At 37.7% G+C, this 21,791-nt stretch overlaps 1 protein-coding gene across 1 annotated transcript in view; it reads right to left on the reverse strand.

The window, feature by feature from the left end:
* Nucleotides 1-20,960, reverse strand: part of FBXO33 (F-box protein 33) — a 29,593-nt gene extending 8,633 nt beyond the window's left edge. The window contains exon 1 of the mRNA XM_010983798.3: nt 20,164-20,960. Within this exon, the coding sequence (XP_010982100.3) occupies nt 20,164-20,795 (632 nt within the window). The 5' untranslated portion in view covers nt 20,796-20,960. The remainder of the gene's footprint in view (nt 1-20,163) is intronic.
* Between the last annotated feature and the right edge of the window lie 831 nt (nt 20,961-21,791).

The following is a 21,791-nucleotide window of genomic DNA, read 5'->3' on the forward strand; positions in this document are numbered from 1 at the left end:
AATAGAACAAATACCCAGAAACAGACCCTTGTACATGAAAGAGTTTAATAAATGATAAAGAAGGTATTATAAATAACAGGGAAGGGAAAGGCATATTTGATATGTGATTAGCAGTTTCACAGAAAAATCAAATTGGAGCAAATTCTGACTCAACAGACCAAACTAATCTGCAGACATATTATTACATACTAAAAGTCAAATCAAAGTAAAAGTCATTTCCCTTTTACCCTTCCTTTATTCTGAAGTTTCCACATCCATCAATTATAAAGAGGTTGATTTGCTTCTCACTACCTCTTCTAGAAAGAAAAATAAATTTAAAGACCTCTAAAAGAATATTTATTTTTGGAGAACAAGTTTTCATATAAAGTACAAAAAAGATACCACATTCAATTTCTAACAATATTCAGAGCTCTTAGAATTTTTCTCCCTCCAACCTGATTTAACTACCACTGTATATCTGTAACATTGTCCTTGTGATATTAAAGAGAAACTATTACTTCTTCCACTAAGGATTAAACAGCTACAAGAACTACCTTTTCACTGTAAACAACTAGGAAACTGGACAAAATAAGTGAGGCAACTATTTTCACACACTGGATGATAAGCAGTATACGACCCTGATCCCTGAGAGATGAAATAAAATGAGATGACCACTATGACTGCCTCAGATAATGGCCTGGAGAGAGTTTCCAAGCTGCAACACATGGTCAGGGAACCCAAAAAGAACCCAGCAGTCTCCCTAAGTTGAAGAAACAGAGATTTGAGAGAGCCCAAAGTGGCTAGACTTTGCAGGGCAGAGTACCAGAGACAAAGAGTTCTAATGATTTGCAGAGGGATTTGCAAAGATAATACCGAGGTCTTTGGCTGAGTAATAATGATTGGAACATGCGTGGGGTAAAACTGCACGAGAGTGGAGAAAGTACTACTGAAAAGTACAGCACACGTGGTGGTGGGAAGAGTTTAAGTTCCCACAAGCCAGAGTTAAGAGATGTTATAACACAGGTAGACATCTCAGAAAAGCCATTTGTTAGTACTGGAGATTAATTAGCTCTAGCTAAGAGGTGTTTCGGATCTACACTAACAAAGCTTAAAGGCAAAGTTCAAAAGGATCAAACTCATTTCACATAAATTAACTACGTCTAAGATTGAAGTTCAATACTCTTAAAAAAAAAGAGGACTCAACAATGTAAAAATAATGTCTGGCATCCAATCTCTGACATGGAGGAAAAGGAAAAATGAATCACCATTAAGGAAAAAAATTGATAAACTTTTTCATAAAAATTAAAATCTTTTGTTTTTCAAAAGATAGCTAAGAAAATGAAATGCAAGCAAAAGACTAGAGAAAATATTTGTAAGACATACATTTAATTTAAAAAAAAACCTGTATTCAAAATATATAATAAACTCTTACAACTTAAGACAGAGCACCCAGTGGAAATGTGCGCAAAAGATACGGACACTGTACTAAGGAAGATATACGAGAGGCAAATTACACATGAAAAAATGCTCATCCTGATTATTCATTAGGGAAATGCAAAACATCAATGAAGGGGGTCAGCTCAAGGTGGCGGAGTAGAAGGACATGGAGCTCACCCCTCCCACAAACACATAAAAAAATTCATCTATGTGTGGAACAATTCACACAGAAAACTGACTGGAAACTGCCAAACTCCTGTACAACCAAAGCTGCAAGAAAGATTTTCAAATAACTGAATAGGATGGCGAAAAGTCATAAAGTTGGGACCTCTTACCCTGGAAGGAATCTGAAAGGAAGAGAAGGTCCGCAAGGGTGGATCCTTGCCCTGGGGAGTAAGTGGGTCAAGCCACAGACTGGGCCTCCCAGTCCCGGGGTCCTACACGAAGGAGACAAGCCCTTTGGCTTCTGGGAGAACAGCTGGGTCAGACAGAAGGGCTGGAGAAGCTTAGATGCTACTAGCGAAGAGTGCAAGGGTACTGGCTTACCAATATTCAGGATGGAGAGAGCTTTGCACTGGTGGCTGCTGCCTTGCCACTCTCCCCAATCCGAACGAGGTGAACACACTGGTCCTGCTCACTCCACATCACAACTTGGCTTGATATCTGGACCAGCCAGGCCTGGGAAAAAGACTCAGTCTAGTACACAGGCACAACCTAGGGGAGCCTGGGGTGTGGTCTGGGTGTGGCAGCAGTGACCAATGTAAGCACTTGCTTGAGTAGTGCCACAAAAGATATTGTGACCTGCATGCCATGGTCTGTCTTCCAGCTGAGAAAGCATTCTGGCCCAGCCAACTCTGTGCCACAGTAGGGTGCAGGGTCTGGGGCAGATAGGCCCTGGCAGAAGACTCGATCTGGGGATGCAGAGATGGCCTGAGGGCCTGGGGTGTGGTCTGAATGGGACAGTGGTGGCCACTGTCTCCACTCGCTCAGGTGTTGCCACCAGGAGACTTGGTGCTGGATCTGGGACAGACAAATGCTGGGAGAAGACTGCCACACAGGCAGCCCAGATCACTGGCAGCAGCATGGCCACCTCAATTCATGCAGCCACATGAATTATTATCATATAATAATATATAATAATAATATATTATTATTGTACTTCTCATTCTGTTCATACATTGTTTCTCTGATTTCACTTAGCTGTCTATGTTCTCCTGCATCTAACTGTGCTTCTTTAAGATGATTATTTTGAGTTTTCTGTCAGGCAATTCATAGACCTCCATTTCCTTGGGGTTGGTTACTGGAGCTTTATTAGTTTCCTTTGGTAGGTCCATGTTTGCCTGATTTTTTATCTTTGTAACCCTGCATTAGTAACTGCATTTAAAGAAGTAAACACCTCTTCTAGGCTTTACAGACTGGTTTCATCAGGTAAAGATCTCCTGCCATGTCCCCAGACTGATTAGATTGCTTCTAGGACCATGGCTGTGCTGGGGTAGAGCCAGGACAAGTGGCTGCTGCTGGGTGGTGGCACAGGGGTCCATGGTTTGTGGCCTTTTACCAGACACTTGGGCAGGCATGTATCTGGTCTTGTCCCTTCGTGGAACAGCACAGTTTCTAGGTCCATCATCAAAAAGTTAAAAAAAAAAAAATCCTACAACCCCAAATACCTCTTGGCTATACTGCCAACGGATGTTACAGATATGAGAAAATACATATAGAAAAACACATGGTCTTTTCCTCCATTGTCCAATTAACTCAAATACGACTCAAATCCATTATTTTTTTAAGAAAGTACAAAACCTCAAGAGGACAACTGTCCTGTGCGAATGGAGAAAAAGGGTCACATTTCTTCACCTGTGATGTCATTTTTTACTTTCATTGGCTGTAACTCATTTATCTTGAAGACCTCATATCTAATCTCCACAGTTGTCTCAATCTCAGACTGAAAAAATGCAGCCTGCTGGCTATGGCAATGCAAAAGGGAAGTCCTCTCCAAATTCTCATTTTCTCATTCTTTTGGAGAAACAGGAATGGAAAAATATACAGGCAAAGGAAATAAAAACAACCATGGATTATATAGTTCCTCTAAATAATTTAGCAAGTTTTCTCCACTTACTTTCTATAATTAGGTCCACAGAATTTCACATACTATGTTGGTATTTACTTTTTCAGTTTTCCCAATCATTTTAATCTACATCACTGGCATCAAGGTCTGAATATTCCTTCTTTTTGACTCCCCTGTCATTGGGCTATTCACCCTACACTCTAGATAGAGATCACTGACATTAAGGAAGACATCTATCCTCTCTTCTGCCCTTCTCTAATCTCCCCCTTCTCTACTACTTCAATACATCAAGTCCAAAAATTTCCCTAATTATAAATCAGAGATTCCTCCTTATGAAGATCCCACAAGTGGAACCAAAAGCTCATTTCATGTATTCCACTTTATTTATATATGAATGTACACTATTTTCTGTACTAAATATGGTCAAGATAAATATCTCCTAGTGATAAATAAAAAAGACCTTATTTATAAATAAAAAAAATAAGAGCAGAAGAATCATCTTTCACTAACATGGCTAACAGCCGAGATTACTAAAAGAAAGTGTTAATATTTTTTGGCAATTATTGGCATAATGGTGACTACTTGTTATAGTTACCAGTACTTACAGTTAAAGGTAGGGTTTTACGTTTCCACAATTTATTTTTCTCAGAGCTGTTATTTGGATTTACTGAATTTAAAACATAAAAGGTTTTTTCTATTTTGACTTCCTTTTTCAATTTTAACTAAAATTTCCTTGCAATGTCATTTTCCTAAGCACTTAGATTTTACTGACAAATAGCACTGAATTTCCTCAGCTTCTCAGCATTCTAAAATTCCTTATTATTCAAATCATGACACAGTGTTGCTGTATGTACTCAAATAATCTGGATAGTATTACCTAAAAATGAACTTCACAACTCCTAGCCCTACAAAATTGTATATGAACGATTTTGTTCATTCATTTAAATTCCCATATCAAATTTATTCATCCCTCTCCAACCCAATGGATTTCACTAACTGGAATCCATTTACCAAATAATACTGATTGCTAAACTCATACAGGTTAACTTCTTTTGACAATCAGTAATGATAATGAAAAATTCCAAATGTTACATTTGCTTGGCAAAAATTAATTAGGTATTTGTAACTATTTTGTTTTACATACACTGATTACACTGGTCTGAATAAAGTACTTAGTGTCACTTATTGAGACAATCAACATAAACCTCATTACAATCAGCAAGAATAATGTTATCCACACTTTTAAAGGGTTGCCTAGGAGAAATACAGGCAATGTTGAAAAGGCACTGAATGGAAAACTGAGTGTCCTGAATGCAAAAATTCTCTAAATTGCAGTCTTCTTATCTGTGAAATAAAATAATTTCTAAGTTAGTTAAAAAGACCAAAAAACTATCTTATTAGCAACATCTAATTTCTTCTTATAAATGTGACAATATTCAGTCACGTACTTAAAATTTTGCTCTAAGTTCTCATGTCACAAAACCTCGTCTAACTTATTTTTAACTTGAAAATCCTCTGATTCTATAAATTCATGGTCATTAAACTTTCATTTAAAAGCACTAAGTGAAAATGTTCAGTTAGAAATAAAAACAAAGTAACTGAGTACTCAATGTGCTCTCCCATAAATTAAAAAACCTTTTGTCATTTTGGCTGAAATTATCATCCTCTTTTAGGCTATTCTTGAAATAGCTACAGCATCTGCCTGCAATATTAGCTCACCCCATTTTTAGAGTTTCTAAGATATTTCAGCATTACTGCTACTAATCAGAATACCATTTTCAATTATAAAACTACTCAAATTAATTGTTCTTGAAACGATGAAAAGGAGTCCCTCATCTATAGATTTCAGAGCTTTATTCATTTATATAAATTTAAACTGAATTATTTTATCTACTGGCTGATTCACATTAAAGTTGGGATTAGGACTGAAAAGGAATGAATGAAAAGTAGCTTAGGTATTGAGGGTAAAATATATGCCATGACAGTTTCTTATGAACATTATCTACTTACCAACTTTTAAAATTTCAGTATGTGTAAAATATTATATAACAATATTATCACGAACTGGCAAAATGAAAAAAGGTAATATATAAGGAAGAAAACTAGTTTATAGTTAAAAAAATTAAAGCCAATATTACATAAATAAATACATCCAAATGACAAAAATAAAGATTTACGGGCTTTTAACCTGAGGTCCATCCTAGAATCTATAGGCAAAATACTGTGTTTATGTGCACTTTCTGGGAGAAGGATCACTAGCCTTCATCAGCTCTTTAGAGATTAACCAAAAGATATTAGGAGTAATTGACCTAAGCCTAGATTCCTAGGAGGGATGTTAAAAAACAAAATACAGCAATAAAACAAAACAACAAAAACTCTAGACCTACATACATGATCTGTCCATATTTAAAATGTAGTATTAACCACATTTACCATGTATACCCCTTCTCACAACTGCCAACTTCTTTAAGAGCTACTTTTATCTGTAAGTTAAGAAAGAACACGCAGCCATTAGCCTATGACACATCGGTAGTTTGACAGGAATTGCATTACATCTGTAGATTGCTTTGGGTAGCATGAACATTTTAACAATATTGATTCTTCCAATCTATGAGCATGGTATATATATTTATTTATTTATTTGTGTTATTTTCAATTTCTTTCATCACTGTCTTACAGTTTTTTTTTGGAGTACTGGTCTTTTATCTCCTTAGTTAGATTTATTCCTAGGTATTTTATTTTTTTTTGATGTGATTGTAAATGGGATTGTTCTCTTAATTTCTTTCTGATAGTTCATTGTCAGTTTATTAAAAAAAACAGATTTCTATACGTTAGTTTTGTATCCTGCAACTTAACCAAATTCATTGATGAGTTCTAATAGTTTTTTCTGTGGTGTCTTTACGATTTTCTATACATAGTATCATGTCATCTGCAAACAGAGACAGTTTTACTTCTTCCATTTCCAATTTGGATTCTTTTTCTTTCTTTTTCCACTCTGACTGCTGTGGCTAGGACTTCCAACTCTATGCTGAAGAAGAGAGGCAAGAGTGGGCATCCTTGTCTTGTTTCTGATCTTAGAGGAAATGCTTTCAGCTTTTCATTATTGAGTAAGATGTTAACTGTGGGCTTGTCACACATGGCCTTTATTATTTTGAGGTATGTTCCTCTATACCCATTTTTTGGAGAGTTTTATCATAACTGGATGCTAAATCCTGTCAAAAAGCTTTTTCTGTACCTTTTCAGATAGTCACATGATTTTTACTCAGTTTGTTAATGTGCTGTATCACACTGATTGACATGTGGATACTGAACCATCCCTGCACCCCTGGGATAAATCCCACTTGATCATGGCATATGATCCTTTAATGTACTGTTGAATTTGGTTTGCTAATATTTTGTTGAGGATTTTTGCATATATGTTTATCAACAATATTGACTTTTAATTTTTTTTTTGTGGTGTCATTTTCTGATTTTGGTATCAGGTTGCTGCTGGCCTCACAGAATGAGTTCAGAAGTGTTCCCTCCTCTGCAATTTTCTGGAATGGTTTGAGAAGAGTAAGTGTTAAATTCTTCTCTAAATGTTTGGTAGAATTCACCTGTGAAGCCACCTGGTCCTGGACTTTTGTTTGTTTGTTTGTTTGTTTACATTATTGATTCAATATCATTACTGGTAATTGGTCTGTTCACATTTTCCATTTCTTCCTGATTCAGTCTTGAGAGACTGCACATTTCTAAGAATTTATCCATTTCTTCTAAGTTGTCCATTTTATTGTTGTATAGTTGTTTATAGTAGTCTCTTATGATTCTTCTGTGGTGTTGGTTGTAACTTCTCCTTTTTCATTTCTTATTGATTTGGGCCCTCTGTGTTTTTTTCTTGATGAATTTGGCTAAAGGTTTATCCATTTTGTTTACCTTTTCAAAGAACCAGCTTAGTTTCATTGATCTTTTCTATTTTTTTGGCCTCTGTTTCATTTATTTCTGCTCTGATTTTTATTATTTCTTCCCTTATACTAACTTTGGGTTTTATTTGCTCTTCTTTTTCTAGTTCTGTTGGGTGTAAAGTTAGGTTGTTTGAGATTTGTCTTGATGAATCTGGCTAAAAGTTTATTCAAAACCACATATATATTATTATTCCTATTTTGCAAAAGGATGTATCACATTTTACTAGCAATTATCTTAATTTTTTACTTTATTTTTTCTACATTTTTCAAATATTCTATTTCTGTAAACATATATTATTTGGGAATTTGGAAGAGAAACTTAAATTAGTTTTACGTAGCCTTCACCTTTATAAGAACTTAACTTACATCAAAATCATTAAAAAAATTAATAACCTGCATATTAGCAAAATTTAACAAGTTAATATAAGGAGACTCCCTGGAAGATTTGTTTTAGTTCTGGGTATTCAATACTTTTAAGTGTACCAGATACGTTAGTAACAAGCTACTCATGGGCAATGTAAACAATTTTCTCTATTTGCAGCAATGAAATGGTAATAATCTTTCTTGTTACAGTAGAACCAATAACACATTCCCAAATTTTCCTTACAGATGTAACCACTGACATACTTTTGAAGCTGCAATGATGTGTAGGATTTTCCAATTCAATCATATTTCTTTATTAGAAAATTGAAGTGACTTGCCTAAGACTGCCATACTAGTTACGGCATAGCTAGATAGACGACCTGGGTTCTGACTCCCACTTCATGTTATTTCTTATAATTAAACTGTGTCCACAATTGTATACCATGGTCTTACTGATAATTACTGGAAAAATTAAAGGTGGCATATTTTAGAGCAGTATATGACAGACATTTGTGGAGAAAGAGTTTTTAGGTACTTACTTTCCCATTAGAAATTAAAATTTATTTAAGTGAGGTAGAAAACAGTAATTTACTTTAAAACTCAGAAACACAGAGAAAAAAAAACACCACTGGTAACTTAAGGGCAGCTTTCAAATACATTATGTTGAAATTACATTATGAATAATAAGGTGAAGCCAAGAAAAATGGCATATAGCCTCCAGCTGGCTAACTGTTGTTTCAGATGGTAAAAAAGGGACTGAAAAGAACATCTAGGCAACATCACTAGAATAGGTTCAACAGAACAGAACCTATTGAACCATGGCAATAAACAGATGCCTTACTTTTCAGCCAGGAGAACATACCAGTAACGTAAGAATTGTGCCACGTAATTCTTTTACTTAAAGATGAAATCTGTGACCTGAGTTTTATTTACTTAATTTATTCATTTATTTATTTATTGCTGAATCAGCACGTGAACTAAAGAAGAAAACTGGTTTCATTCCCCTACGATGTTCAAAACATGCACTTGCTCAAAAGGCATGTAACTAAAACATATCAGGAAAACATTACAGTTGGTTAGAAATATTTTCTCATCTTAATTCTTCAAATTAACTTTGCACTGTTCCTATGGTAATATTAATAGGATACAACCTACTTAATAGTCCTTTTGCAAATCCTAAGATGTGTTGTGAAAGAGCACAAAATTATAAACAATGTTTGATAATCAATCTTCCTAACACCATTGCCAAAATAGAATGAATTTCTTTAACCTAATCTCATTCTTCATAAATCCTACTTTAAAAAGTCATCAGTTCCACATCCAGAGCTAAGTCAGATTGTCAAGTACTTACAACTTAGAAACTTAGCCTACAGACGGCTCTCCTATACTCTGCTCATTAAATTAAAATACGTATTGTGTGCCAATTACGTGAAAAGTTATGGTAATTAAGTTCCAAGTGTCCATGAGTTTAGACTCTTGGAGTAGAAATAAAGGGTTTAAAAAGACTCACTTAAAAAAAAAATCAGGTGAGACTAAGGAATTATTAAGTGTATTAATGCCACTGTGGTTATATATAAAAATTTACAGTTTTTTATGTACAGAGTACATAATTTTCCGAGTTTTATATTTAAGTGTGTAGTGTAAAATAACATCTGTGCCTTGGATTTGTTTTCAAATACCTCAGTAAAGATAAAAGAAAACAAATATGGCAAAAATCTAAATTACTGAATCTGGGTAGTAGGTTCACTGTATCTAGTTTTTTATGTGTTCAAAAATTTCACTTAAAAATTAGAAAAAAAGGCAGTCATTTCTTTAATTGTATAACTGGAAAGTTCACCTAACTACTCTGCATCTCAGTTTCACCATCCATGAAATAGGGATAATAGTGCTGCCTACCTCACACGGTTGTTGAATACCTCTGTTTCTCTGGGAAAACTGGTTTAGGATTTTAAGGACTGTCAAGAACACATCCACTCAGCTCTCTGCAGTACTGGCAATACAACCAGGCCTGACCCAGCCCTGTGGCCACGGTGGTGACTCTATTAGGACTTTGGTATGAGGAGGGTGTGTGGCTTGAGAAGGTGGCTCTAAGCTACAGAAGATCAAACTCTCTTGCCTCAGGTGACTGCCCTTCTTCTTTGCCTTAAACAAAAAAATTTTTTTTTTTTTTTTTTAGGTTTCTAAGAATGAGATTCTTTTTCGAAGTAACCAGCAACATCTGAATAATAAACAGCTTAAAAGGTAGCTCAAATTTGGCTCCTGTTTCCTCCCTTTTCCTTGTCCACTTAAGAGCTGTAACAGAAGAACAGTACACACGATGAGTTTCTGGATAGAAAATTAGATTTACCTGGGCCTAGTGTTAACAGTGATGAGATGACTGATTTGAGGCAAAGGAAAGGAAGAATCTTTGTGCAGAGTATTACCTGGGTCTTCTTCTTGACTTAGTCCTACTATCTTGTACCCACAGCTCATTTGTGGGTCAGACTTAGGCAAATTCCAAAGAATAATGGGTTTAACATGAAGCAGGAAAGTGAGGGAGAAGAGGAGAAAAAAAAAATCCAAGTGACTGCAGTAAGGAATGACAGGAAGTCTCTGGGGCAATTCAACAAACTGACTCAAATTTATGTACAGCCTATATGAACAGGGCACTGCTTGAAAGTACTCGGTGGTAAAGGAGCTAGATATCAAAGATAAGCCATGTTTTCAGAAAATAAACGGTGTCCAAACCCTACATATCTCTTTTTTTTAACACAGGGCAAAAACAAAATGAATAAAAATAGCCAAAGGAAAAATCTTTTTGAACATATTTAGGGAGGAACAATTAAAGTTAGGGCATTGTAATGTTAGCTGAACGAGTGTTTCCAGTTTTTTATACTCACATTCTACTTCTAGAAGGTTTCCAGATAAAAATAAGTACAGAATCAGACCACTTATTAGTTCCACTGCTCCCACCCTGGTCCATGCAACCATCATGTCTCACCTGGGTTACTGCAACTGCCTCGTAACCCAGATCATTACTTCTACTCTTGTCCTGCTATAAACTATTCCTGACAAAGCACCTAGAATGTTCCTTTTGTTTATTTATTAATTTTTAAATATATAGAGTGTTTTTTTAACTTTATTTTCTTTTTTTGAGGGGGGTGGGTAATTAGGTTTATTTACTTATTTTTTTAGTGGAGGTACTAGGGATTGAACCCAGGACCTCCTGCATGCTAGGCATGAACTCTGCCACTGAGCTATACCCCTCTCCCCCTAGAATGTTTCTTTTGAACTATTAGGTCATGTCACTCCTTTTCTCAAAACCCTTTCATGGCTCCTCAAGTCACTTAAAGTCAAAGTCCTCATAAGAGCCTAATAAAGGCCTACTGATTTCTGTATCACTTTCCCCCCTTACGTGGCTGACCTCTTCTACATCTCATTGCTTCAGATGCTGTCTTACTTAGCCATGCCAGCCACAGTCCCACTGCAGAGCCACTCCTGGACTTACCGCTACTTCTCCCAGGAATCACTTTCCAGAGAAAGACATATGGCTTACTCCCTACTTTCCTTCAAATACTACTTATAGGAGTTAAGACCTTCCTTAAATACCCTATTTTACACGGCAACACTCCTTCCCACCTCCACCATCTCCCTTCACTGCTTCATTTTGCTTTATAGCATGTATCACCAACTATGATACCATATATTATACTTATTTATTTACTTTTCCCACTAGAATAAGCTGTATGATGGCATGGCTTTTTGATTACTGCTATATCCCCCTAATGATAGACTACATTAACAAAAGGAATACAAAAACCACACGATCATCTCAGTAAATGAAGAAAAAGCATTTGGCAAAATTCAACATCCATTCATGATAAAAACTGTCACTGAAGTGGGTATAGAGCAAACATATCTCAACATAATAGAAGCCATTTATGATGAATCCACAGCCAACATAGTACTCAAGAGTGAAAAGCTGAAAGCCTTGCTAAATTCAGGAACAAGACAAAGATGCCTATTCTCACTATTTGTAATCAACATAGGATTGGAAGTCTTAGCCATGGCAATCAAACAAGAGAAGGAAGTAAAAGGTAACCAAATTGGAAGGGAAGAGATAAAACTGTCATTATTTGCAGAGGACAGGATACTCTATATAGAGAATCCGTAAGTCTCTACACAAAAACTTTTAGAATGAATGAATTCAGCAAGGCATTAGGATACAAGATCAATATACAGAAATCTGTTGCATTTCTTTATGCTAACGATGAAATATCAGAAAGAGAAAGTAAAAAAAAAATCCTATTTAGAAGTTTCGTCAAAAAAAAAACTAGGAATAAACTTAACAAAGGAGGTGAAAGACCTATTTCCTGAAATATATAAAACATTGATAAAGGAAACTGAAGATGATTCAAAGAAATGGAACTATATCCCATTCTCTTGGATTGGAAGAATTAATATTGTTAAAATGGCCATACTACCCAAAACAATCTACAGATTTAATGTGATTCCTATTAAAACACCCAAGACATTTTTCACAGAACTAGAACAGATAATTCTAAAATTTATATGAAATCACAAAAGACCCAGAACTGCCAAAGCAACTCTGAGGAAAAAGAGCAAAGCTGGAGGCATAACCCTTTCAGACTTCAGACAATACTACAAAGTTACAGTAATCAAAACAGCATAGTAATGGCATAAAAACAGACATATAAGTCAATGGAACAGAATAGAGAGCCCAGAAATAAACCCACGCACTTACAGTCAATTAATCTACAACAAAAGAGGCAAGAATATATAATGAAGAAAAGATAGTCTCTTTCTTACAGACATAGAAAACAAACTTATGTTACTAAAGGGGAAAGGGGGAGGGGAAGGATAAATTATGAGTTTGAGATTAACAGATACACTATAAATATAAAAATAGATAAACGCAGGGAACTCTGTTCAACATCCTGTAATAACCTATAATGGAAAAAAATCTGAAATATGTATATGTGTGTATATACATATATATATGTATATGTGTGTATGTATATGTATGTATATGTGTGTATGTGTATGTATATGTATATATACATACACACATATAAAAAACTGAATCAACTTTGCTGTATACCTGAAACTAGCACAATACTGTAAGTCAACAATATTTCAAATTAAAAAAAAAAAAGACAGTCTCTTCAATAAGCGGTGTTGGGAAAGCTGGACAGCTACACATAAATCAATGGAATTAAAACATTCCCTCACACCATATACAAAAGTAAACATAAAATGGTTTAAAGACCTAAATATAAGACATGACAGCAAAAATCTCCTAGAAGAGAACACAATCAAAACATTCTTTGACATAAATCATAGTAATATTTTCTTAGATCAGTCTCCCAAGGCAAAAGAAATAAAAGCAAAAATAGACAACTGGAACCTAATCAAACTTGAAAGCTTTTCCACAGCAAAGAAAACCAATAACAAAATAAACAGATAACCTACAGAATGGGAGGAAATATTTGCGAATGATATGACAGACAAGGGATTAATTTCCAAAATATACAAACAGCTCACACAAATCAATATCAAAAAAAAAAACACAATAAAAAAACAGGCAGAAGATAGAAATAGATATTTCTCCAAAGAAAACATACAGACAGCCAACAGGTACAAGAAAAGATGCTCAACATCGCTAATTATTAAAGAAATACAAATAAAACCACAATGTGCTGTCACCTCACACTAGTCAGAATGGCTCACACCTCACACTAGTCAGAATGGCTATCAACAGTCTACAAATAATAAATGCTGGAAAGGCTGTGGAGAAATGGGAACCCTCCTACACTGCTGGTAGGAAAGTAAATTGGTGCAGCCACTATGGAAAACAGTATGGAGGTTCCTTAAAAAACTAAAAATAGAGCTACCATATATGATCCAGCAATCTCACTCTTGGGTATGTATCCAGAAAAGATGAAAACTCTAATTCGAAAAGGTACATGCACTTCAATGTTCCTAGCAGTGGTATTTATAACAGCCAAGACATGGAAACAACCCAAGTGCCAATAACAGCCAACTGGTTTAAGATGTGGCATATATATACATATAATGGGATATTACTCAGCCATAAAACAGAATGAAATATTGCCACTTGCAGCAACATGGACTGACTTAGACAATACACTAAGTGAAATGAGGCAGAGAAAGGCAAATATTATACGATATCACTTATATGTGGAATCTAAAAAAATAATACAAATGAATCTATATACAAAATAGAAACAGACTCACAGACATAGAAAACAAACTTATGGTTACCAAAGGGGAAAGACAAGGGGGTAGGGATAAATTGGAAGTATGGGATTAATGGATACAAACTACTATACATAAAATAGATAAGCATTAAGTTATTGTACAGTACAGGGAACTTATATCCGGTATTTTTTAATAAAGTACAATGGAAAATAATCTAAAAAAATACAACTGGATCATTGCTGTACACCTGAAACTATCACAATATCACAGTAAATCAACTATACTGCAATAAAAAATAAATTAAAAAAACACACACAACCAAATATGTATACAAAAATTTTACCGAAAAGAGACACCTAATTTTTTTTCAGTATAAGAACTTCCCTATGACTCAAGCAACCATCACAATTTTTTATAGCCTTTTATAAAAACCTATACATATAGATTCAGTGTGTTAGTTTGAACAACTCTTTAAAAACAGTATTAACTACTTATAAGCTTAAGAAATATTCCTCAAGGTCTAACTTCAGAGGGCTGAAAACTCTTCATCTTTCTTGGGAATTTCTGTTGAACTTTAGTATAACTGAGACCCAAAGGCTTCTGATATCTTGGACATAATGACTTTTTCTCTCTTCTGTGTTTCAGAATTGGCAAACTTTATCTGTGGCCGTAACTGTAGTATGTTTCATTTCAGAGGATCCAAAATTATTTAAAGTAATAAGTAGCAGCAGTGGAAAAATGCAAAACACAGCCACCTTAAGTAGAATTAATACAGCAAAGTTTAATTGAATATGGGAAAGGAGAATGAATACATAAGAACTTGGTACTTTAAAAAGATGCACTTGAAAAGGTTAAGTCTTTCCCAATGCTGTAAAGGAGCTCATAAAATGCAACTTTTTCCTTTTCTAAACTAATAAAAGCTAGAACATTCTACATCACTGCATGAAATTCTTTCAGGTCTATTCTAATCTTCTTAGTCCATGTTCAACATCAAATGTGTTTACATTCACATAATTCTTTTTGATAATACATTTCCTCCCCTCACAAATGCTAATAACCACAGCCAAATCAAACAAACAAAACAAACTTTAGAAAAATGCTGTCCAATAGAACTTGCTGCCATGATGGAAATGCCCTATTCTATGCTATCCAATATGGTATAAATTTGAAATGTGGCTAGTGCAAATAACTAAATCTTTAATTTTATTTAAGTAATTAAAATTTAAATAGCTGTATGTGGCTAGTGACTAGTGGCACAGCTTTAGAGATTCTAGAAGTAAGTCATGGGCCTATAATAGTATTCCTTATTAGCTTTATTAGGATCCATTAACTGAAAGTGATTTCCCAGAATTTGCTTTACAAATTCACTTAATCAATTACCATCTAAGAATTACCATCATCCTCAAATCCCAGAAGTTACACAAAAAAGGTTTATTTAAATATGACTGACATTTAAAATTGTTATTAAACATATTATTAAAAGATAATTTTAACAGTACTAAGGACAAGAAAACTGAGTGAGTCTTAGAAATGATGATAGATACTTGATTCTTCCTTTTCTCTTTCTACATCCAAGCAGCAAGTCTTCTTGGCTCTAATTCCAAAATATATTTCAAATCCATCCACTTTTTTTCATCTTTTTCTCCATCATACTCCAAGCTACCAGCCTAGATTATTCCAACAGCTTCCCTTCAGTCTCCCTGCTGCCTCTCCTGTTCACTCTTAAAATTCATTCATCACACAGCACCAATGAGATTGTCTTAAAATGTAAATTTAGATCACATTACTCTTGTCCTTAAAATTTTTTCAATGACTTCTATTCTCAGAGTATAGTCCAAACTTCTTTCCACAAGCCCACATAGCCAACCCCTTTCCTTCCTTCCTCTATATCTCAGAGCTCATTGTGACACCGCTCTCAACCTCAGTTGCATGGTCCTGCCATACTTTCTTTCCTACTGCTGCAACAGGCCAGCAATTTGTCTGGCCTAAGGCCATGGTGCTTAGTGTTTTTTCTTCCTGGAATGCCATTTGCTCAGATAGATGAGTGACTTGTCATTCGTGCTGCAGCTCAAATGTCCTTTTCAGAAGAGGATTTTCCTCATCACTCTATCTCATGTTGCCACCTAGTCACTATTATATAGCCCTCTTTTATTTTCAGATTTTCTTTTATTTTCACAACTGAAACAATCTTTCTTTTATTTGTTTACTTGTTTCTGTCTTTCCTGTCTAGAATGTTGAATCCATGGGAAGGGAGAGCTTGTCTTCACTGCTTGGCACATAGTATGCTCTCAATATTTGGAGGAAAAAAACAGATTTTTTATAACTATCTCTTAGGTGGCATATATATTGAACAAATTGGGCGAAGTCTTACACGTCTGCCTCAGAAACTAACATGTTAAAATGGAAATAATTTACTTACTTGACTCAAAAGCTGCTTAACAGCTTCAATTAACACAGAAGAAATATTTCACTTTGACAATCTTTTGTTGGGTTTTATCTCTTATCCTCTATCTATCAGTTCTCAGTCTCCAGTTGTTAGTCCTCCCTTCTCAATGACCTTGAAGCTATCTCTACGGAACCACTTTTATTTGTCAGTTATCAGAGGAGTCTGTTGGGTATGGTATCTTTTCTCTAAAGGCAACTATTTCTTGGGCAGTGAGGACTGGTCAGTCTCAAATATATTTTAATACATGTATTCTGTAAATGGGCTTCTTTAAGCAAATAATAAAAGTAAGCTTTCAAAAGTGAAATGCTACTATTACATGTATTTACTACCCTGTCATACAAAAGTATGACACAGTAATGGTACTACCTTGTTTCAAGACAAATAAGGTTAAGGTTGTTGGACATAATACTTTCAAGACACTTCCTACCATCTTAGATAGTAATATAAAATGTCCAAAGAATTTTAAATCTATTTTAAGATATATTTTTAAACTGCATTATCAGCTGTTGGGTCTTGGTAGACTGATGTTGAGAAAACAATACAAAGGTAAGACTTTTTTTCACTGCATGTGCCAAATCAGCAGAGCAAATCTAAGAATTATTAATAGATCTTCTACTACGAAGAGGGTATATAAGCAGGCACAGCATGAAATCGGTCAATCTACATACATATAGTTAATACTTGTAACCCAGAATTTTAACAAGAAAATCATCCTCATCCAAAATCTCTTTGGCCTGCAACAGTATTCATCTTTTAAAAAAGTACTGCCCCCAATTTAGCATTTCATTCAAAAAAGGCTTATGCAAGATATTTGTATGGTCCAGAAAAGCATGAGCCAGATGATGACAATGCACCTATCCCTACTGTTTACAAACAAGTATTTTTAATGACTGAGTCTATTGGCCATTATCATAAATCTTATCGTCTACAAACTCTTATTTTTCCTAAGGAGTCTGAAATACAGCATTTTAATAGGCAGTATTCAACTTGACAACCAGGTTAAATCCTAAAAATGCATATTTAAATTTGTTGTTTTAAATTTTTAAGTACAATTTCTTGCAGCACAATTATAGAAGTAATTCAGCCAATTTAACCTCTAATACAGTTGAATGAGTACTCACTGTATTTCTGTTCTTACTGTTGATCAAGAAGGTAAGTATCCTAGTCCCCTGTAGAGAAGGGAGCTCTGAAGCTAGAGGACTGTATTCTACCTTCTGAGAGGCATTTTTGCACCTCTTTGATCCTCATCAGTTGTTCTTAACACCTAATATATCCGTAAAGTGGGTATAGTTACTCTGAGAGTACTCGTGCATATGAAACCCAGGAATCAAGAAAAACAAAATGCCAATTATCCTCTCAGAACAGTACCCCTGAAAAGTTCCCACAATTCAAGGTTATGGTTTTAGTTCTTTTCCTTAGAAACATGAAAATAACTGGAACACAACAAAATAACAGTTTGAATTGTATGAATTATACAAAGGATTCAGTACAAAGCCTGGAAGCATAACGCTTGTGATCTCGTAGGTTTCATAACCCCCATTTTCTACTTATAAAATGGTAGAAATCATTATGCAAAAAACCCACTGTATTTAACTTGGAAATGCAAAGAACAGCGTCAAATGTTGATTCTTCTCATTGGTTATTAAATTTTATAGTTTAAGAAAGCCAAAAAACACTAAATGAAGTTTAGTCTTCATAGAATTTGGGTCTGACGTTTCAGTAATTATGAAAGGAAATAAGAATAGACTATCAGAGTTACCAAATAAACAACTTGGTTGAAAGCATTTACTTCTTTCCAAACATACAAAGACTATTTATAGGGTGGCCTCACAGACAAGTAGATTGAGATGCTAATAAAAGTGGTAGGTACACTTGTATATATCAATTATACCTCAATACAGCTGAAAAAAAAGTGGTAGGGGTCAAGAAGGGAGAGAGAAGAATCAAACAACAAAGCAAAGATGGTATCACACTATTTTGCCTATATAATCTTATCCATTCAAACAATCAACTAGTTGTTAAAACACTTAAAAGGAACTAGGCACTTTGCAAGGAGTGTTCTTATTTGGACAAAAGGCATGCATTTTTAAATGACTGCTCAGAACTGCTATCTGATCTCAGAAAAATATAACCGATACTTGCTGAAATCACCCTCCTCCCCTCTTCTGGGCCCCACTCTTGGTCTCATCCGTAGTTAGTGCTCACTGACTCTGAATCTCTTTAACTTCTGGGTTTCTGGGTCAGTTGGGCCTCTAGCCATACATTCACCTCTGACAAAAGTCTCCAACTTGATCAAGACCAATTTAAAGCCTCAAACAGCCTCTCTTTCCACATAAAAAAATCAAAGTAAGGAAATGAAATGGCTTGGTGTGAAAAGGTGGGGAAATATATAGCCCACTGGAATGATGGAGTTATGCTCCAGATACAACTTGGAGCTATATGCTCCTTTTGATTCAGACACAGAATTAAGAATATATATCTCACCTAGCAATAAACCAGGACCTTCACTCCTCCCTGTACAACATATTAATTGCAAAAGGAAGGACACTGCTTTTAGAGAAAAACAATGCTGTATGACGTGCACATCACTTCACCCTGTTAAGTTATCAGTTTCTTTTCTATAAAATAGAGATGATAATAGCTGTCCTGACTAATTCACAGGGTCACTGAAAGGATCAAATAAGATAGTGAACGTGAAAGTGCTCCTAAACTGCTAAACTATTATTCCTATGTAAGTTGCTCCTTTTTTTGAACTTTTGAATTTTCTTCTAATTCGTAGTTTAACTGTAAGGTTAGTTAGAATAACCAGATTCAGAAAATCTAAATTAATAGGATTTTGGAGAGGACAACAGACAAGTAATGGAAAATACTGATTAGGACAATGGCCCAAAACAGAGCGAGTTAGTCCCCGAATTACAGTAAAGTCCTAATGCAAAACCAGGACAGTTGGTGCTCACTCTTTGCAGACACTGGCCAGCTCCCCCAACACTCATGTTGTACTGTGATACTTTTAGGTGAATCACTGGGGACAAGCTGAGTCTTGAGGTGCAAAAGGGGAGGGGCTTCCAATCCTGAGGATCAGCTGTTCCCCAATCCCTTTAACAACCACTCCTCCTACTCTTTGTGCCTGGCCTAGTTAATCAAAACTATTCGCGGTAAGAAAATGGCTGTTTAAAGATTTTTTTTTTGGTGGGGGGAGAGTCTCGTAACTATGAGAAACCAGTAGCATACTTACTCCTTCCCCTACCACGAACTACTCTGAATGAACAGATTCAGAGTCAAAACAAACAAACAAAAAAACCCAAAAAACAAAATACGTGTTGTTTTGTTTCTCCTAAGACTCATTCACAGGCCTCACACTTCAAGCTTCAGCTTTTCCACATCTGTAAATGCAGAATGACGGCGATGTCAACTCCATCCCACCGCCACCTAAAGGAAGAATGAGACAGTGCCTGGAAGGCTCCAGGAGTGCTATCTGATAAACACCAAGTCCATCCTTGTTTAAAAAGTATTGTCATGAGTTCCGTTATGCCCTTCCGCCTCAAGGAAATCTCCAGATTTAGAACTGACATCCCCACTCACCGAAAAAAGCAACGCCGGGCGTATCCGCACTGAATCTATTTCGAGGTGAGAGGAAGGAGGCGACCTTGCGCCCCAGGAAAGGAGGAGGGGGAAGAGGAGGTTGGATGGAGAGTCCAAGAAGAGCCTACCTGTTGTTTCTGATGCTGACCAGCACGCAGAGCACCAGCTCTAAGTAGGTGCGCAGCACTTCCAGCCAACGGGTAGAGAGCTGCAGGGCATCGACTTCTTCCCCGCCCCTCCCGTTGTCCGCGCTGCCTCCATCGCCCGGGCCGCTGCCGCCGCCGCCGCCGCCGCCGCCGCTCAGGTAATTCTCGGCGGCGAACTCAACGCGCAGCTCTCGCACGAACCAGCCGCACTTGCGCATGAGGAATTCGAGCCGTGGTTGCTCCGCGGGAGAGACGCGGAGGCAGATGCGGAGCTGGGGCCAGAGAGCCGGATAGAAGAGGCACTCGCGCCAGTGCGAGCAGGAGGCCGAGGCCCGCAGCCGGTCGGGCGCGGACAGGAAGGAGAAGATGTGCACGATCAGCTCGCTAGGCAGCGACGCGGCGCCTGCCGCCTGCCCGCACAGAGCCATCCGGCCCCGCCGACGGCTGCCGGCCCCCGGTCGCCCCCGCAGTCCCCGGAGCAGCCCCCGCAGCCGTCGCAGCTGCTGCAGCCGCAGCCGCAGCCGCTGCCGCCGCCACCGCGCCACCCGGGCGGCCCCGGCTCGGGTTCGGGCTCCGGGCGGTCGGGGCTGCGGCACTGACAAGAACAACAACATCAATGACAAGGAAGAAGGGGGCGGAACCGTCGTGGGTCTCGACGGAACCAAGTGCAGCACAAGTCGAGGAGAGGGGGAAAGGCCTCTGCGAAGGTGGCCTCCAGATAGTCAGTCTCTGGCCTCTCAGACTCGACTCACGGGCGTCCGAGGCCTACACATTCAATAACTCCAAAACCCTTGCTGGTACTGGTTCAGGGCCCGGAAGCGGCAGGACTTATTGTAAGGAAACGGCAGCCCTCCCCGCACCTGGAGGCGGAGGCAGAGCGGTGGTAGGACCTGAGTTTGACGTCACCGGTGGTGGGAGGAGCCCAGCGCGACCCGGCGCGACTTCCGGAAGAAGGAAGCGCCTGGTTGCCGGTAGGGAAGGTAGGCGCGGCACGTGACCCCTGACTCACGCAGGCCGGCGGGGCGGGGCGGGAGGCGCTGGTGATTCCCGCAATGGGCGCCCCCTCCCGTTTCGCGCAGACCGCTGAGTTCCGTCAAGTCTGTAAGTGGGTTAACCCGGGCTCTCAGGCGGTAGAAGTGGCGGAACTCGAGTCATTGCGAGGGGTCTTGACGCTTCTCATTCTACGTTTCTCTGTTGCTGGGCTGAGGACTCAGAGCCGAAGTGCTCGCTTGGGTCTTCTGAGCCTCCCACCTGCCCAGAGTACTGTTGAGAGCTGAGAGAGTCGCCCAGGAAGGGGAGCGGGCGCACTCGCGGGCGGAGCCGCAGTGCTGGGTCGGGAGAGCGGGAGCGCGCCGCCGGACGGCGGAGAGGCCGCACTCGGGCCGCAAGCGGACCTTCCCCCTCGGGGGGACCGCACAGGTCGACCTCCGCGCACACCTGGTGTGTGGGGAAGGAGTGAGGACAGCGCCACCCTTTGGGTTTAGAGCGAGAGAAGAAAAAAAGGCGAATGAGTTAGATCTGCTGGTTGGTTATCAGCCTCTTCTCCAGGGTTTGAGGGAGCCTCTCAGTTCCCGGTTCTAAGATTTATTAAAGGCCCTAGTTGTACAGAA

Source organism: Camelus dromedarius, chromosome 5 (assembly GCF_036321535.1).
Source record: "Camelus dromedarius isolate mCamDro1 chromosome 5, mCamDro1.pat, whole genome shotgun sequence".
Classification (NCBI taxonomy): domain Eukaryota; kingdom Metazoa; phylum Chordata; class Mammalia; order Artiodactyla; family Camelidae; genus Camelus; species Camelus dromedarius.